General features: G+C 38.5%; 1 protein-coding gene across 1 annotated transcript in view; it reads left to right on the top strand.

Annotated features, from left to right (window-relative positions):
* LOC104516944 (uncharacterized protein KIAA1109-like) overlaps nucleotides 1-14,550 on the top strand; it is an 88,712-nt gene that overhangs the window by 19,004 nt on the left and 55,158 nt on the right. The window contains 14 exon segments of the mRNA XM_010161458.1: nucleotides 948-1,225; nucleotides 1,987-2,237; nucleotides 2,707-2,965; nucleotides 3,413-4,256; nucleotides 5,085-5,155; nucleotides 5,635-5,808; nucleotides 6,131-6,251; nucleotides 7,118-7,264; nucleotides 7,710-7,837; nucleotides 8,302-8,504; nucleotides 10,443-10,640; nucleotides 11,721-11,932; nucleotides 12,224-12,375; nucleotides 13,284-13,434. Of these exon segments, the coding sequence (XP_010159760.1) occupies nucleotides 948-1,225; nucleotides 1,987-2,237; nucleotides 2,707-2,965; nucleotides 3,413-4,256; nucleotides 5,085-5,155; nucleotides 5,635-5,808; nucleotides 6,131-6,251; nucleotides 7,118-7,264; nucleotides 7,710-7,837; nucleotides 8,302-8,504; nucleotides 10,443-10,640; nucleotides 11,721-11,932; nucleotides 12,224-12,375; nucleotides 13,284-13,434 (3,189 nt within the window).

Consider the following 14,550-nt stretch of genomic DNA (forward strand, 5'->3'; position numbering starts at 1 on the left):
AACTTTAAGTGATAGAAGGTTGTCTTGAACTTGGCCATGAGTAGGACAATTTGGCTTCTGCTTTGTAATTCCATTTATGACCTTGGAAAATGGTAAGGAGGAGTGGATGTCTGCCAGAAAGAGCAGTGGAAGCTGCAGGATTGGTGTAAAAAAAAAAATTAAAAACGACTAGGCAATATAAATCGCAGTGTCTGTACCTGAGGGCTAGTAAGAAGTTGTGTTAAGTCAGAAACTCAGCAACTGGAAATGATCGATGCGGATTGTGCACAAGTCAGTGTTTCATAACTCATGTCTTAGTGATACAGCTGTTTGAATTAAGATATATCCTTGGTAGAGATGGGAGAAGTATTAGTGCCACTGCCTGACTGAATCTAGAATACTGCATGCTCTCTGCAAAAAAGAATGTACAGAAAAGAGCTGATACTCTCTCCATTATCCTAGCATATAAGAGAAAAGTAGAAAAATTGACTCAGTGTAGCCAAACCTAAGTTAAGAGACAGCTGAGTTGTGGTAACAACAGAAAAGGAGAATAGTGTTATGCTGGTGTGATTAGTAGCTGTGCTGTCCATTAATTAATTCAGTTTTAAATGGTAGCCTTAATATGTAATGTTTTGGGGACAAACCACGTTATGAGCAAGAAACTAACTGAAGGAAAGTGGCAGTTCTGTTAGACATTTTTTTAATGACACGATATCTTGTAATTTGAATTATTTTAGAAATTTTATTTTTGTTGTTTAAAAACTGTCTGAAACTAATTTCTAAGCTTGCCTTCTTTTGTGTGTGTGTGCATGCTTGTACATAAAACTGGTTGTCTATCTTTTTTTGAGAGAATATTTTACCGAGATCTTTCTGCCATGTGGTAGGTGGTGTGCTAACTGGTTTAAGGCTACCCTTTCTTTGTTTCGCTCATGATTAATCAGAGTTCATGTTTTAAATTGATTTTTCAGATGGGTGCTGTACGTATTGCAAACTGTAACCTCCACAACCAGTCTGTTGGAGAAGGTGTAAGTGCTGCTATTCAAGATGTTCAACTGAGACAATACGTTGAGCAGGTGAACAATTGCAGAACTGGTCTTCAGCCAATATTAAGGAGGGCTTATTGGCTGGAAGCTGGCTCTGTCAGCTTGGGGCTCATCACTGCTGACATTGCTTTGGCTGCAGATCATCCTTCTAAACATGAAGTGCAGAGACATTTCTTAGAAACACATGATAACCGAACAAAGAGGTAAGAGATACAATTGAAAGAGATGCATTTCAATTTTTTGCAGGTGTAAGTTAACACATTCATCTAAAGATGGAACGTCCGTTTTGCCTTCTGGGAGTTTTTTGCTCACACAGATTACAATATCTTTTTTTTTTTTTTTTTTTTTTTTTTTTTTAGTTTTTTTCAAGAATGTTGAATGTTTAGCTATGAGGTTCTGGTTTGAATGTGCTTGGACTGTGAAAAATTGTATGATTTTTGGCAAAACTTACTTTTCCTTCTGCCTTCCCTTGTCCCACAAAATGAAGAATAGGGAGAGGAAGGAATCAAATTTGTCCTTTGTTGGACTGAAAACAGACCTTAGAGAGTCCTGATCAAGCAGCTGTGAACAAGATGCCTGGTGAAACTGTGATTTGTGCATCTCCCCAAAGCCCAGTTGCCTGTGGCATAAGCAACATACACTGGTGTGGAGTGTGTTTGCAGTGCTTGCTTCTGTGCTGAGAGGAAGGGTTGTTACTCTTAGCGGGTATTGTGGCAGGTGGACAGAATCTGTGCCTGAGCACTGCATATGCATTTCTGATTTGCTCCTTTCTGGAGCCAGTACTTCATTTTATGTCTGACATCTGTGCTTCAGATACAAATCTTACTCATCTCATGCTGGGTGAAGTAGGAGATTACATATGAAACAAGGATATCTTTTAATCTTGTTTTCACTGAATTTAAATGTACTGAGGCTGATGTGGTCATGTTTTTGTTTTGTTTTCTGTTTTTCTGCCTCTGTTTAGGTTGTGGTTTTTGTGGCCTGATGACAATTTGCGGAATAAGAGGAGCAAGAACAAGTGTGGCTGTCTTGGTGGCTGTCGATTCTTTGGTGGCACGTTAACGGGACTAGATTTTTTCAAACTTGAGGAACTGACACCTTCAAGCAGCTCTGCTTTCTCAAGTACAAGTGCAGAATCTGATATGTTTTATGGGCAGTCTCTACTGCAGCCAGGAGAATGGATAATTACTAAGGAGATACCTAAAATTTTAGATGGTGAGAATGCATTTTACTGTAATCTTACTCTGTTTTGCCCAAAAGTATAATTTTTAACTGCACACTAGTACTGGTAGTCTTTCCCATTCTGGTTAATTAGTTGTGGTTGTTGCGCCCTTGTACAAGAGGTCTTGCAGTGGCATGGGCCCTTCTGAGACCAGACAGTAGCTTGATAATTAGTGAGCAAGCTTTCATATGCTGAATTTGAACATGCATCTCTATTCTGAGGAAATGGAAGTTTCTTGATTTGCACGTGTTTTACTTCTATAGAAAAGCAGTCTACAAAGACTATTTGATGTTTTGCTGCTATGACTCGATTCATTTTTGTTGACACAACATGCTAGTATGTGTATGCATTTCAAAACTAGGGCTTTTGTGTAATAAGGATTCTTATTTTAGTAGGCAGGAAAGAGACCCTTGCAGTCACATTATCAGATGTTCAATTTGTCATTTCTGTTTTTGATCCTAGGTAAAGCAAATGGTGTAAAACGAAAAGATTGGGATTGCAGGTCTGTGGGTATAGAAATAGAAAGAAAAACACAACATCTAAGCCTACAAGTGCCATTGCGCTCCCACAGCTCCTCGTCATCTTCGGAGGAAACGAGCAGTTCTAGTGCAGCACTGCCCTTGCTTGCAGGTGAGAAGGACAGCCCTTTGTCAGCTACTGAGGATCACTTGGGACAGAAGGAGTTCTTGCCTGGTGCAAAAAGGGAAGATGGTCATGGAAGGTTAGTACACTTTATCCAGGTAGAAGTGTAATTTGACTCTTGAACTCATTATGACAGAAAAAACCTTATATTTTTATTTTATTATATGTGAAGTGGGAATTTTTTTTTATGATTAATGAAGTGTTGCTTATTTTTTAATGGTACTGCTGAAATGCGTTTCTTAGTTTGAATACAAGTTTGGATCCCTAATAGGGGATGATTACCTGATCTGGTTAGAAAATCCAGCATAAAAAACAATACTTGCCGTTAGTATTCGTTTTTACATGCTTTGTGTATCGACAAGTGGACTAACAAGTGGCAGAATTTACTATGTCATCAGCATTATGAAAATAATTGCTGTGCTAATAGAAAGTCACAGAATCACTGAAACATTTGGCAGATCCTCTAATGTAAAAAGAGAAGCATTAGTAATAAGATAAGCCAATAAACCTTTCATTTTATTTCCAGTGTTGCAGTTGAGGGTGCAGAGGGCAGCCCTGCATCCCCTGGCAACCAGGAAAGGCCTGTTGGCCAGTCTCCTCTGAGGTCCCCACTGAAACGGCAAGCATCTGTGTGCTCCACCCGGCTCGGGAGCACCAAGAGCCTCACAGCAGCCTTCTACGGAGACAAGCAGCCTGTGCCCGTTGGTGTGCAGTTCAGCAGCGATGTGTCTCGCAGTGATGAGAATGTCTTGGACTCCCCGAAGCAGAGGAGGAGCTTTGGTTCATTTCCGTATACTCCATCTGCAGATTCAAACTCATTTCACCAGTATCGCTCCATGGATTCCAGTATGTCAATGGCTGACAGCGAAGCGTATTTTTCTGCAGCTGAAGAGTTTGAGCCAATCAGTAGTGATGAAGGTCCAGGAACCTATCCAGGGAGGAAGAAGAGGAAAAAGCAAGCTCAGAAAATTGAATACAGTAGAGGGTCTATTTATCACAGTGTGGAAGGGCCCTTAACGAGCACAATCCATGGAGAAAGTAGTCAAGATGTTAAAACATTGCCAATTAAGACTCATCCTTCCCAGGCTTCATTTGTTTCGGCTCTGGGAGGAGATGATGAGCATGTTGAGAACATTTATGTCATGGACTCTGAGAAGACTGTGGAAAGTGAGCAAATAACTTCCCAGCAGCCTGTAATGGCATGTTACCAAAATTACCTTACACAGTTCCAGGTGATCAACTGGTCAGTAAAGCATCCAACTAACAAAAGAACTTCAAAATCCTCATTACATCGCCCTTTAGACCTGGACACACCGACAAGTGAAGAAAGTTCATCATCGTTTGAGCAACTTTCTGTCCCAACTTTTAAGGTATGGAAGGTGGAGGAAGGAGGAGTAGAGAAAGGATTAAGAATTCAAAACAAGTTAAAATTGCTTAGTACACCCCTGTTGTGTATTTAAAGCTGTGAGAAACTTGAAACTGCTTTCAGTTAAGAAATACCTTGAATTTCTGACTTCAAATCATGGGCTGTGTGAATGGGAGGTTGTGAAAAAGAAAAGCTGGAGTTAGAATTCTGTGGATGTGCGTTCTGAGTTGTCATTATTGCACTTAAAAATGCTGCCTGTTGAATGCTGTGTAGATGAACAGTATTTATGCGTTTAGTTTAAAATACATGTTTCACAGAACTTCATTAGCAGTATGTCTAATATTGATCAAGTATTTTTTTTTACTTCAAAGTAAAGTTGAAACTCATAGATTTAGCAAATGGTTTTTGTAAATGTTGGGCTTTTTTTTTCTTTGTGATGTATGTGATACGAGCATACATGCTTAAGCTGGAATTAAATATATGAAAAATCATGGAAATGATAGCAAATAGGTGTCTGACCTCTGGAATTTAATTTGTTATCACTTTGCAGCACAAGATCTATGTTCATGCAAGCCTTTTGTAGATTAGTATTTTGAGTCTTTTTTAAGAAGCAATTAGTCACTATTTATGTCTAAAAACTGTAATCTAATCTCTCAAGTCGTTTCAAAAGAGTAAACCTAGGATTTTCTGTATTCTGTATTGGAGAATCTGCATATGAGGGTTTCCTTTAAGAAAAAAATATCTGTATGGAGAATCTTTATTTGAAGATTCCTTGGGTATTTTTGTCATATATAGAAGGAATACAATAAATTTCTTTGCACTTTCATCTTAGATTGTTAAACAGGGTCTCACAGCTAATTCGTTACTGGACAGAGGCATGCAGCTTACAGGATCAACATCTAAGTAAGTTGAATACTGCGTAACGTTATTGGCATATTTTTTAAGAGTAGGATTTTCCTCATACGCTTGTTAAATATTTTGGCATTTGCTTGCCCATCCAAACTTTGATTGTAGCAGTAGTTTTCAGTACAGATCTATTTTAGAACAGAAGAATCTATTATAAAATGTTTGGGTTTGGTCAAAAAGAAGGAACACCATGACAGCAGTAAATGATTTCACTCGTACATTTTCAAGATTATGAATTGCAACTTAATTTAATTTGGGAGGTGCTTATGGCAAGTGTCTGTTGCATTGCCGAAAGCGAAACTTGACTCTAGGGAAGGACATTGCACTGGGTCTGTGTTTGTGTATTTCCTGAGCTGTGTGGTAGAAGAAACCTGCCATTATGAAACCTGCGTTTTATGAAGAATTGAAATGATACCAGGATACTTCTGTATTTCTTTTACAAATCTAGATTATTAATATGTATTTGACTTGTTTAGTACACCTTATACTCCTTTGGAAAAGAAGTCTGCAGAAAATACAGATGATGAGACAATAACAGAAGAATGGACGTTGGATCACCCCGTCTTCCAGACACGGACAACGGCAATAGTAGAAGTGAAAGGAACTGTGGATGTAGTTCTGACTCCTCTTGTAGCAGAGGCACTGGATAGGTAATGAATTTTGCTTTTATTTTTGCAATATTAATTGGTTATACGAAAAATGTTCTAAAATCAAAGCTGTTTTGTGCAGCAAAGGTTAGCTAAAAGGATTGAGTAATGTGACGGATGGAACAGTAGGGTGTTGTACCTAGGGAATGTAATTCTGCATTTCCTATGAAGAAGCTGAAAGAATGTTACGCTCACCTGGGAGGTGCCCTTTATGCCTGTCAGCGCCTAATTTTTCTCTTTGCTGTGTTAAGTACACGTTATAGGTGGTCTGTCGTGCAAAACTGGAAGTTTAAGGGGTCTGTTGTGGGCTTGTTTCCTCTCACAGGTATATAGAAGCAATGGTGCATTGTGCTAGCTCTCGACACCCAGCAGCAATCGTTGATGATCTGCACTGCAAAGTTCTTCGAGATGCTGTACAGAACAGCAAAACAAGCTTCTCAGAAAATGTAAGAACTGGAACAAGAAAGATGCACAAAGATTTGAAAGAATATTGTTTTCCGTATTTTACATACAGAAATGTTTCAATTGAATTCCGTGTTTTGAGATACAGTAGCTAAATGCTGTATTAATTTGGAAGGCACATTTTTTTCATGTGTGTAATGTATGTGCATTTTTATAATCAACTCTTACATACTGCCTTTCGGTGACCACAAATCTCTCTTATAGGATTGAAGTGGAATTTTTCTATTTTGGATGGGTGTGCCAGTAGCTACAGTAATTTGCATGAGACCATGTGTTCTGTTCTTGAAATTACTGTAACCGATTCCTTATGTATTATGTTCATATCAGCAATACATCATTTATTATGGACAGTAGTTAGGGAGATAGTTTTGGTGAGGGAAAGTTCAAACTAAGCTGTGAAAGTGCATGTGTTTTTTCTTTGCAGTTCATCTGATATCTTGAAGAATCAGCTTAGCTTGAAAAGAATTGTATGGTAGTTCTACAGAATTGGGTGTTATTTTCTCTCCAGTTAATGACACTATCTGTATTTTATAATTTCTTAGACTTCACGGTGTAACAGACACTAATGACTTCATAAGAAGTTGTCCTGTATAACTTCTGTATGTAGAACTCGCACTTGGAGCTGAAATCGGGTCGTTAGAAAGTTTGTTGCAGTAGGGCATTGCTGCCCTTACGGATCTAAACCTACTGTATCTCCAAGTGCTACAATTCTTGTTCAAGAAATCATCTTATTGGGCTTTAAATGAAGTCAGAATCTCTTGCTGCTTCAGTACTAATAAACTATCCTGTTACTCTAGCTTAGCAGCTCTGAGTTTCAGTGAGAATAAATTATTTCCTCCCCCCCCCAAAGCTTTCTTCGAAGCAGGATATTAGAGGAACAAAAATAGACACTACCACTACAGGAACAACAAACCAGGGACCAGCACAGACCAATCTCTCGCTTAAGCAAGATAATGTGACAATTAAAGGTCTTCAGGCCAACGTCACTGTACCAAAGGTAAGGACTTTTTGTTCAGCTTAGGGTCTAGTGCAAGGTGTCACTGCCCACAGCAGGGGGGTTGGACTAGATGGCTTTTAAAGGTCCCTTCCAACCCAAACCATTCTATGAGTCTATGTGTGCCTCACAAATAACAACTTGTTTTGCATCCCTATAAACTTCCTAAAATCTTTAGTGAAGCTATATGTTTGTGCTAGATAACTGATGTTTTGAACAGGATAGACTGTTTTGAGCTGCTCAATTTTATTATGGTAGGTGTGCAAGTTACTGCCATGTCTTTGAATTATGTTTTCTCACCTTCTAGGTGTGATGGTTTTATCTTTTTTTTTTTCCTCATTGTACTGAGAAGCATAAGAAAAGATTGTATCAGAAATTAGTAATGTATAGTTAATATAGCATGGTTTTTTCTAAATTTCTTTACTCTTTGGGGGAATTTTACATATAGGTGAACCTGTGTTTACTACAAGCCTCTGTTGATGAATCCCCTGGGGTTTCCTCTGGCAAAACCGTGACTCACGTTTCTTTAGTAGCTTTGTGTTTTGATAGAATTGCTACGCAAGTTCGTATGAATAGGTAAGAATAATACATATCTCTGTCTGTGGCCCTTTCTTCTTAAGGTGGTCCAAAGACTTACAGTCATAGCAACTTTTTGCAGTTCTGAAGAGTATTTGTAAAAGTTGACATGACTGAGTTAAGCAATAAAATGTCCTTTTTTTTTTTTGTTTTACAATTTACCATCTAATATCTAATTAGAAGTGCAGTTTCTTCAAGAAGTGGAGAAACCCTTCTGTAATAATTTTCAACGTTCAGTTACAACTCCTTCATGCTTATATGTACAAAATAAAATTTAATTGTTCGGTATTTTTCTACCAAAGCACCTGTGCCTTCTATCTTACAAAGAATTATTTTTAACACTGCTGTGCCAGTGTCACTTAAAATTTTAAACAAAAATAATCAAATGAAAGATGTCTATCTGAGATTTGCTTAACTGTTTGGGTGTGGTTTTGGTTTTTTTTTTTCCTCTCTTATACTCAAAGAGGTATAGTTGAGGAGACTTCAAACAATGCAGAAATGGGGCGGAATTCTGTCACATTCGATCGCTACATCCAAACCAGTAAAATGCAACCCCAGTCTTCTGGCTCACTGAGATCAAATGCTGGAGCAGAAAAAGGAAAAGAAATTGCTGCTAAATTGAATATCCATCGTGTGCATGGACAACTTAGAGGCCTTGATACAACAGGTAAGCCTTTTTTTTGTTAAATTGTGGAAACGCCAGTTTTCATAGAACCAATGGTTATAGTTGGCCCTGATCTTGTGGTTTGGTTGTGGTTTTTTTATCAACACAGGTAAGAAGAGACTTGAACCTGGAGATTTTGCAGATTCTGTAGAAAGAAGTTTAGGATAATTACTCTGAATTGTCTGTTATTCTACTAAAGTGCTAGATTTACATGTAGGTAGAGTGAAATCTGTCAAGACGAGCTTCGTAGCAGTTTGTGTGGCAGATGGGTTGCATTGTAAACATTGACATGCACTGGTAAAACTTCAGGCCTGGGCTCCCAGCTGGTCTCTTGTCAGCTACCACGTTTTATCGCCTGATGCAGGGAATGAATTATCCTTATTTGCTTTTTTACTACTTTCTAACAATTTCAGTATAGGTATAATGAAATGGCAATTTCAGCATGACAAGCTGTAGTTTTTTTAATGGTAGCAACTATAAAACTGAAAATGAGATCTACTCAATTCTCGACTTATTTTTTTATGTTAAGGACATTCCTTCAAGAGGCTATGAACTAAATTCAGCTGCTATAACTTCTGATCTTGGAAAAACTAACCTGGAAAAGACGACCAAAAGTAGAGGCAGTTTTTGTTAAAACTGATTTAATTTTAATGGAATCTGTACCAGTTAGTGCCATGTTTTACTCTGTCCATAAAGAATAGGAATCTTTAGGACATGAGGAAGTGCTCTGTGAAACAAGTAGGATTAAAAACCACACAATAAATATAACAAGCAAAAAAACCCCACTGCTGTGCAAAGATGAGTGAACAAATTAAAGTGGAGGAAAACAAAAATAATAAGATAACATTAAAATGTGTAACTCCACTTTTACTTAGTTATGGACAGAATCTGAGCAGTGGTGTCCTGTGTTAGGTATGCTGTGCACGTTCAACAAGGACAAGTAATTTTTGAATTCTAACCAAAAAAACTCATCATCTTCTCTTTAAAAGGTTTGAGAAATACCTTCTAGGGATATTAGCATTTCACATATACTTCAAAAAGTGATTGCAGTTAAAAGTTGCGAGCAGAGACTGAGGATTGGAAGGGATATAAATTGACTCAGTATAGTCCTTTTCTCCACATATTTGACATTTTAGCTCTGTGTATAAGTTAATAGGCAATAGGTATAAAATTATTTAAAATGTTCTTTCAGAAATGTCACTAGAAAAAGGGATTTATATTTAAGCTACATCCTAACATCAAAGAAATGAAGGTGGCATAGTCCCATGCTGGATCTTAAACAGCAAAGATCATCATGAATTAAAGATTGTGCTTGAGTCTGTTTGCTTAGGAATCAGTGAGACTCTGTGCTTTACGTCCTCCCAACACAGACACAGACATGCTTCCAACCGAGCTGCAGTCTTTCAATTAAAATTAGAACTTTATTTCTAAATATCCTTCAAGTGTGCTATAGTTCATGCATTTCTACTAATACATATTATCCAGGAGCACTGTCAGGAGCACTGTCATTTGCTAAACCGTAGGTATTTATTAGGAATGGATTTTTGTGTAAAGTAATTTCAGGCCAATTACAAGTTTCAGATAAAACCTCAAGAGCTTGTTTGTACACGTGTTTGGAACCATGACTCCAGAAAAAGATGAAGAAGGCAGATGTGTTACGATTGGGAATGTCTCGGAGTTTTAACTTTATGTTGCTCAGTCCTTGTCTTTCTGAACTTAAAAGTTACACTGCCCAAGGTTTTTAGACTTACAAACTTACTTTGTTTTTTCTTGCTTATGCTTAGATTTTTTTTTTTTCTTCCTTTCTCTCCTCTGCTCCGCTTTGAGGGATGCTAAAGGGGCAATATTCCCAAAACACTGTAAACTTCAGAGAGCTATTTGAAGATGTAAAGTTTTTTTCCTCATTTTGTAACAGAGTGGTAAATATATTTGTTTTCACAGATATTGGAACTTGTGCAATAACAGCTATTCCGTTTGGGAAATCAAAAGTTCTTTTTACTTTGGAAGAGTTGGATGAGTTTGCTTTTGTGGATGAGACAGATCAACAAGCTGTTCCAGATGTAACTCGGATTGGTCCTAGTCAAGAGAAGTGGGGTTGGATAATGTTTGAGTGTGGAATTGAAAATTTAACTATAAAAGGTAAGGCTTATGTAGGTTTTATGTTATTTTGCTTTTGAAACTGCTAAAAATTCTGTTGTTAGGTCTTCTAGTTTAGCAATTACGTGATTCTAAATTGCCGAATGTAGGTGATATGAAATAGTACACATCTGTTGTAAATAAATTATAGCCCATAGTAGATTATATAATAAAGAACTTTTAGTAACCAATACCACTTACAACAGTGTATGAAATAATTCGTTACAAATTGGTTTCAGCCGTTTCTAAACTTAAAGTGAAGGTAGAAATTGATGCTTTCACTGATCACTTAAATCCTGATCTTGCAGCCATACCTACAGTAAGTATCTGCATACAGGGCCAGAGTTTTGCTTTTAGGGGGGGAAAGCTACCTTCAAAAAGCAAAGAACTAGTATATATCATAGGAAGGTTTGGGTTGGAAGGGACCTTAAAGATCATCAAGTTCCAACCCCCCTGCCATGGGCAGGGACACCCTCCACTAGAGCAGGTTGCTCAAAGCCTCATCCAGCCTGGCCTTGAAGACATCCAGCCCTCTGATCGTTTTCGTGGCCTCCTCTGGACTCGCTCCAACTGGTCGATAGCCTTCTTATGTTGGAGGCCCCAGAGCTGGACGCAGCACTTAGGTGGGGTCTCACCAGAGCAGAGTAAAGGGGGAGAATCCCCTCCTTTTACCTGGCCACGCTTGTCTGGATACAGCCCAGGATATGATTGACTTTCTGGGCTGCCAGCACACACTGCCGGCTCATGTCCAGCTTTTCATCTATCTGTACCCTCAAGTCCTTCTCCTCATGTGTATTTTCTGTCATGCAATTTTACTCTTTTTCAGGGAATAGTGTTTAAAAACAGTCTTCATGTGAGTACTCTTAGTCTACTTGGAACAAATTATTGGAAGCTCTAAAACTAGCTGTTAAATTCTTGTATAAAAATTTTAGTGATATATTGTTATATAAAATGGTAATGCACCTTGTTTAACCAAAATCATAAATATTTCTCCTCTTAAGTGCAGATCTTTTCAGTGGGACATAACCTACAGAAGTTTATGCATGGCAAACATTTACAGTCTTGGTGTGTGTGCTCTGACAGGGGGAAGACAATCTGGAGCAGTATTATATAATACGTTTGGAGTCATGGGTAAATCAAGAGATACAGAGAGAGGTGGATTGCTTGCATCAAACAACTCTTCAGATTCTCCAACTGGTAGTGGTTATAATACTGATGTGTCTGACGATAACCTTCCTTGTGATAGAATAAGTCCCGCTTCAGATATTAATGGAAATTCCGTTTCAGATGAGCAGGTATGTACATATTATGTAGAAGTGATTGGTCTTGGGGTGTGGGGTTTTAAAAAAATGATTAACATTCACAATAAAAATACTGTCTACTTGCACACTAAACTGTAAGCTTTCTGCAAGGTTTCTTTGGAGAGACCTTGTCTTGGGAGAGTTGGTGGACAGCATTTATTTTCCTTTGCCTAAATGCATATGCACCTTTCTTACGAGCAGTGCACAATATGGTATGTTAGTGCATTTCAGTGTAATCACTTTGGAAAACAACTTCACTTTTGACTTTGTGTTTCCTTTTTTAAGGATGAAGGGGTTGAATCTGATGATCTAAAGAAAGATATACCCTTGATGCCTCCTCCCCCTGACTCTTGCAGCATGAAGTTAACAATCAAAGAAATTTGGTTTAGTTTTGCAGCCCCTACCAATGTGCGCTCTCCAGCACATATATTTTCAAGGTATAATTTTACCTGATTAAAAAAAAAAAAAGAGAACGACAATTCTGCTCCGTTAAATTGCGATTCTGTTTCGTAGATTCTCATTGTAGTTTTAATAACTTTTGAAGCTTTTGTGGAAATGAAAATTTTGGCATTTACATATATCCCAGTAACTCTTGCTTCCATTTTTTATTGTCATTTATGTAGAATTATTGCTAGAAAATTTTTAGCTAGATATAATTAAAAGAAGAAAAGAAAGATGAAGAAAAAAACAAACCAACAAAAAACTTAACAGTGAGACTGAAATGTGTGAAGGACAGAGGCAGGGGAGGGTATCTGCTTTGAGCAGGAGAGATGCTAGTGAAGGGAACCACTTGGTGCTTTTGATATTTCACCTGATGCTTAACCTGTGATCTTACTGCCATTGCACCATAAAATTCAATATAATCTTTCTTAGGTAGTTCTTCATATTGTGTTTGTAGAACAAGCCAAATATTCCCATCTCTCAGTAGTTTGAGTGCAGTGTAGAGCTATGAATTAGAAAATACTCTTTGTGATTTTCCTAATATTCTTGCCTTAGTCCTTCAGCAAAAGTCCTTCATGATGTATTGTGTAACCGTTAATGTGAGATTCAGACAGTGATGAGAATTTCAAGCCATATGATTTCCGCAGGGAATACAAATGGGAAAAGGAGGTAGTAGGAGTAGCAGGAGTGGATGGAATGAGTGTGTGAGTGTGTGAAACTTGAACCTGCCTTAAGTACTGTTTGTCAATTTTCATTTTTTGGCCAGTAAGTCTGTGTTTGTTACTTTGTAATGTTGTTCTGTCATATTCCACTTATTTGAATGTCATTGATAATAGCGTTAGAAAATCTTGCTAATTGCTGCTGCTGAACATGAATGTCTAATTAGTTGTATTTTTCTCCATAGGCAGCTGAACCTCCTGAGCACTGCAACGCCTGCAGTTGGTGCTTGGCTTGTTCCCATTGATCAAGTAAAATCATCATTAAATAAGCTAGAAACTGAAGGAACCCTGCGAATCTGTGCTGTTATGGGTTGCATTATGACAGAAGCTTTAGAGGTAAAGGACCTCTGTAAAATCAATAAGCCTATCACAATAGAGCAGTGTAATACGTAATAACTATTTGTTTGGGATTCTGGATACAGAGTCACGGAGTGGAAGGGGTTGGAAGGGACCTCTAGAGATCATCTAGTCCAACCCCATGCCAGAGCAGGATCACCTAGAGTAGATCACACAGGAACAAGTCCAGGTGGCTTTTGAAAGTGTCCAGAGAAGGAGACTCCACCACCTCTCTGGGCAGCCTGTCCCAGGGCTCTGTCACCCTCACAGTGAAGAAGTGTTTCCTCATGTTCAGGTTGAACCTTCTGTTTTCCAGTTTATGGCCATTGCCCCTAGTCCTGTCACTGGACACCACTGAGAAGAGCCTGGCCCCATCCTCCTGACACCCACCCTTTAGATATTGATAAGATCCTTCTTCAGCCTCTTCTTCTCCAAGCTACACAGACCCAGCTCTGTCAGCCTTTCCTCACACAGAAGGTGCTCCAGGCCCTTAATCATCTTCGTGGCCCTGCGCTGGGCCCTCTCCAGGAGCTCCTTGTCCTTCCTGAACTGAGGAGCCCAGAACTGGACACAGCACTCCTGGTGAGGCCTCACCAGCGCAGAGTAGAGGGGGAGGATAACTTCCCTCTACCTGCTGGCCACGCTCTTCTTAATGCGTCTCAGGATTCAGTGACAAACTTATAGCACCTCTTAAGACTCTTTTCTTCCAGAATTGGTCACAAGAACTTAGTATCTGTGCTTTTTGTAGAGAATCTAAATTTTAGTGGAAAAAAAAAAATCGGCTAGTATGAATACGTCTTGCACTTCTTACAGGAGTGTAGCTCTAGGTAAAATAACTGGACATTCACCTTTTGGAAGGGAAGAGTAAGAAATAAGACTGTAACATCTGCTATATTTAATGAATTATGAAAATGTGTTGAATTATGAAATTCTTGGGTATGTTTTGAGAGAAAATGTGAATTTCTGTGCTCCTGCAGCATATGGAATCATTGTGTTTAATGGACCCATTTGTTAGAGGAGGGGAGGGCAGGCATAGTGAGGGTGAAACATTCTAGCAAGAAATGCAAAGTAGGCAAATTTTTTGTTGAAAACTAGGACAGGTAGAGCTTTTGTGAC

This window comes from Eurypyga helias, unplaced genomic scaffold (genome assembly GCF_000690775.1).
Source record: "Eurypyga helias isolate BGI_N326 unplaced genomic scaffold, ASM69077v1 scaffold6461, whole genome shotgun sequence".
Classification (NCBI taxonomy): domain Eukaryota; kingdom Metazoa; phylum Chordata; class Aves; order Eurypygiformes; family Eurypygidae; genus Eurypyga; species Eurypyga helias.